Here is a 4,937-nt window from a genome sequence, read left to right as displayed (position 1 = left end):
ATGGCACCCATTCTGATGGCATTTTTAGTATTCTTGTTTGTGAGAGCAGTTAAAATTTTTTCAGATATTCTCATTCTAAAAATCATCTCTGGCTAATCATTGAGTGGATGTTGATGTTGCCTTGGCGGAGGTTTGTGCTCTCTGAGTGCTCTTGTTTTTAAATAATTTAATATCTCTTACCATCTCTTACCACTAGCTAGACTTCATTTTTACTATCAACTACAATGCCATTGGTAAAGTTTATTTGCCAATAGAACGTGGCAGTCCTATAAAGGAGGATGTTACTGTTGTTTTAGCCCCAGGAAAACATCTTTTCCAGCTGGCTATCGACACAACACAGACTGTGTTGATAGCCAACTGGAAAAAGACGTTTTCCTAGGGCTAAAACAACAGTCACATCATCTTCTATAGGACTACCACGTTCTGTTGGCAAATAAACTTTACCATTTGATACTGTTACTGTATATCTTTCACACAGAGATTTAAAACAAGCTGTTTTTCTCTATACAATACCATTTTCATTCAAATTAGATAATCTAGTTCCTGTTATGTTTCTTAGTTTATTTCAGACAAAGGTTTCTTAATAAATCTGAAATAGATTTTTTCTTCACTTTTAGTGAAGGTGAGGATCGTAAAACTGAAGGTTCAGAAGAAGACGAATGTAAATCAGAAAATAGCCGAAGCTTATCTGACCAACATGGGACCAAGAGCAAGGCGTGAGTATACTATATTTAACTGGTGTATCACTGTATCGACCAGACTATGAGATGTTGTTGTACACCACTGGTCACAATGCACTTCCTCACATTGTTGTAGTTTTTGAAAGGTGCAAATAAACTGGGTAGGTGGGCAGATCAGCATTCCCCTTGAATGGAATGCCAATTTGTCTCAAGGCTGCCCATTGTGTGAACTGGGGCAACAAGAAAAAATGTTCTACTCAAGAACGCAATGCACCACTTGGATTGGAAATCAAAACCATGATCATGCAATTCTAAGTGCAACACCTTAACCACCAGGCCATGCATCTTCACACTATGGTTAACAATATTGTATAAATAAGTATAAGGCAGTGAGATGGCAGAATCATTCGCATGCCAGGCGGAATGCTTAGCAGTATTTCGTCTGTGTTTATGTTCTGAGTTCAAATTCTACCGAGGTCGACTTTACTTTTCATCTTTTGGGGGTCGATAAATTAAGTACCAGTTGCATACTGGGGTCGATGTAATCGACTGGCTCCCTCCCCCAAAATTTTGGGCCTTGTGCCTAGAGTTGAAAAGAATATTGTATAAATAAGTATAAGGTGGTGAGATGGCAGAATTGTTAGCACAATGGGCAAAATGCTTAGCAGCAGTTTATCTATCTTTATGTTCTGAGTTCAAATTCTGTCTAAGTCGACTTTGCTTTTCATCCTTTCGGGGTCAGTAAAGTAAGTACCAGTTGAGTCTGGGTTCGATGTCATCGACTTACTCCTCCCCTGAAATTGCTAGCCTTGTACCAAAATTTGAAACTAATATTGAATAGATAAGTTGTCATAATATTCTGTTTACCCTTTCAATACCAACGTTCTTAAGACCAACTCCAGTGCTATGGCACTGTCTATTTAAATGCGCCCATATTGAAATTAAAGCACTGCATCATACTTACATGTAAGAATATTTCATTGTTTCCAAACACCAGTCAAATAATGGCAAAGTTAGTTGTTTCACTAATCTCTACTAAATTCTTGATTATATTTAACATTAATCAAAGCACTAGGTGGTATATTTTCATAAAAGTGTAAGCACAAAAATAGTTGAACAGCTTCTTTGTTGTGGTTATGTTTGACAGAGATTTTTGAAAATAATGATTGTAATCTTCTAACAACTTTTTATAGTTTTACTTAATTAAATCAAGCAATTTTAAAAAACTTAGAATTCACATACTTTATTATATTAACCCTACCTTCCTTCATCTTTTTATTTAATTACATTAATATAGTAATAAAGATGAAGAGGTGAGCAAAAATAACAAACTTATTTAAATGCTTTAAATTGTTTGTTTTTTATGTATTTTAAGTTCAAATTCCACTCCAGTCGGCATCAATCTTTTTCATTCCTGCAGACTCAATTATTTATCCCCTTCTTTCTCTGAAGTAGCCCTTCGATATCTCTATCTTTACAGGAATTTATACCAATAGTGGGAAATAGTGTGTCATGTTCTTAAAGAAGGTCAATCTCTCTAACTTCGCCAATAATTTACCTAACATTTTAACTTACTGAATGGAGGCTGGTTTCATGTAAAAAGCACCTTCTGAGTGTTGAGCCTCATGGAGGCAATGACAAATGACCAAGGCGTTTGGCAATATGCTGTGCTTGAGAAGATGGCCCATCAAGCCAAGTGAAATCGTAGTCATGGCAGACACTGGTGTCCTGCAACTGGCACCTGTGCTGGTGGCACGCAACAGCACCCATTACATTCTCGGAGTGGTTGGCATTAGGAAGGGCATCCAGCTGTAGAAGCCGTGCCAAATCAGACTGGAGTCTGGTGTGGCCTCTCAGCTTAGCAGCCTTGGTCAATCCGTCCAACCCATGCCAGCATGAACAACGGACGTTAAATGATGGTGATGATGAACAAAGGAGCTCATCTCATGCATGTTTGAGATGTTAAAAATAGCAAGTCCCTTTCAGATCATATCCTACACTGGCTTACATAAGAAAAGATATATAAGACTATGTATTTCTACGTAACCCTGAAAAAGATAGTCATAACTGGAAAACATTTGATTATATATCTGTAAGCTGATAGAAACAGCCATTAACAGTCATCTCCAACACCTTGAGTCCATCACCTTCCTTAATACCTACCAGGTCATCAATGAAGCTCACTACATCACTCACCAATGTTCACTTGATTTTAAGAAATTTGGCAAAAAAAAAATGCTGTTGCACTTATATCATCAAAGCATTTCACTATGTCCAACATAAAACTGTCTTGATTAAAATACTTACCTTTCAGTTTCATCCTGGTTTTCTCTCTTGGATAGGAAGCTTTGTATCGGACTGCCAGTATGCCTCATGGGAAATTTCTCTGACCTGTGCTGCAACAACTCAGAAGTGCCCCAGGGGTTTGTTTGCGTTACTACGCACATACTCCCTCCTCTATATTAACGACTTCTTTTCCGTCACTCTGTAATGCTCATGTCTCTAGAAATGGTAGCACTTTTCACACCCCCTTCAACTTTCCATGCATATGCCTTGCCGCCTTCAACCGAGACAACTTGTGTCAAACTTGCACTACCTCCATGGACAAAATTCTTAACAGCTTTCTTCAATATAGACATGACTATCTTGTCTCCTTCATCAGCACAAAGACACAGTGGGTGTATATGTCAAAGAAACAATCTTCATCTTTTCTACTATTGGTTTCAACTTTTGGCACAAAGCCAGCAATTTCAAGAAAAGAGTCGATCCCAGTGCTCATTACATCGACCCCAGTGCTCAGCTGGTGCTTATTTTATCAACCCCGAAAGAATGAAAGGCAAAGTTGACCCTAACAGGATTTGAAGTCAGAATGTAAAGATGGACAAAATGCTGAATCCAGAACCATGTGGTTGGGAAGCAAGCTTCTTACTACACAGCCACTCCTGTGCCTATATATATATATCTGAAATCACCAGAAGAGATTATCGTCAGTGAGTGTGTGAAGCGAGCATTAGTAGTAACTTTGAGGGCTTAAAATGTTTTTGACCAATATTAGAAAAGGTGTGGGGACAACCTGCTAGAATTGTTAGCACGACAAGCAAAATGTTGCAAACCCCTCTGTCCCCTCTGTGTAGCTCCTTGTGGGCAGTAAAGAAATAAGAAACGTTAGCATGCTGGGCGAAATACTTAGTGGTATTTCGGCTGTCTTTATGTTCTGAGTTCAAATTCCATCGAGGTCAACTTTGCCTTTCATCCTTTCAGGGTTGATAAATTAAGTACCAGTTGCATACTGCGGTCAATCTAATCAACTGGGTCCCCTCCCCAAAAATTTTGAGTCTTGTGCCTAGAGTAGAAAAGAAAAGAATATTATCCACCCTGTGTTAACTACTTAATCCATTCCTACCCCCTTATGATACCTACCCTCTAGTGTTTGATTCTCATCCACATTTTATCTGCCGTTGTTAACTTATTGATGTTCACATTGACCATGCTTTAGGTTTTAACTATTTAGTATTTAATTTCAATTTTTATTGTAGTAAAGAGAGAGAGAGAGAAAATTCTTTCTCTGGCTAGGATGCTTGTCCCTTTTTTGAAAGTTCACTGAGTTCTAGTAACTATTCCCTACAGCTAAACGAACTGAGGAAGGTAGAATAAAATGTGTTGAACGCAGTAAAAAATATTTTAAAAATTGCTGACGCTAAATTCCCAACCTGCAAGTGGACACTCAAGTGGAATCAATTATTGACCAAAAAGATAAATTACTGGATTGTCAGCTTAATAAGAGTCTACATGTAGGCATTTCATTGTCTCTGGGTTAAATACATTATTGGATTCATCTCAGTTTATCTTCTTTTGCTTGTTTGAGTAAGAGTCTGACAGTCCCTATCTGAAAGTTTTGGTTTTCTTCTGGAGTTTTGTTTCGATGAGGTTTTTCCCTCCTTCTTAAAGGCTGTCATTAATTTCAAGACAGTACTTCTTGATACAACAAACATTTCAGCTGTTTTTGTTTCGCTAGCGCCTGCCATATGAGCACCAACAATTTGACCTCTTTGAAAGTCTGATAGATCTGTCATTTTAATGAATTTTAATTACCTTTTGCTGATGATATCTGAAAAGAAAGCAATTTTAGAAAAACATATTAAGCAACACTAATGATAAATCAAAAAACATAAAAATAAACAAGCTTTTGACGGTTTTATAGGTATTTCAAAATTATGATGCTAGGTGTTTCCATTATTTTGTCCAACCCCTGTATAT

The 4,937-nt window shown here is 37.5% G+C and overlaps 1 protein-coding gene across 4 annotated transcripts in view; it reads left to right on the top strand.

Moving 5' to 3' along the window:
- LOC106868358 (WD repeat-containing protein 44) overlaps nucleotides 1–4,937 on the top strand; it is a 60,851-nt gene that overhangs the window by 33,524 nt on the left and 22,390 nt on the right. For all 4 annotated transcript variants that reach the window (XR_008266202.1, XM_014913573.2, XM_014913574.2 and 1 more), the window contains exon 9: nucleotides 618–716. Coding sequence is in view for 3 of the 4 variants with exons in the window: in XM_014913573.2 (XP_014769059.1) it covers nucleotides 618–716 (99 nt within the window). In the remaining variant the exon portion in view is untranslated. The remainder of the gene's footprint in view (nucleotides 1–617; nucleotides 717–4,937) is intronic.

This window comes from Octopus bimaculoides, chromosome 19 (assembly GCF_001194135.2).
Source record: "Octopus bimaculoides isolate UCB-OBI-ISO-001 chromosome 19, ASM119413v2, whole genome shotgun sequence".
NCBI lineage: Eukaryota > Metazoa > Mollusca > Cephalopoda > Octopoda > Octopodidae > Octopus > Octopus bimaculoides.
Note: the sequence above shows the minus strand (reverse complement) of the source record. Positions and strands in the feature narration are given on the sequence as shown.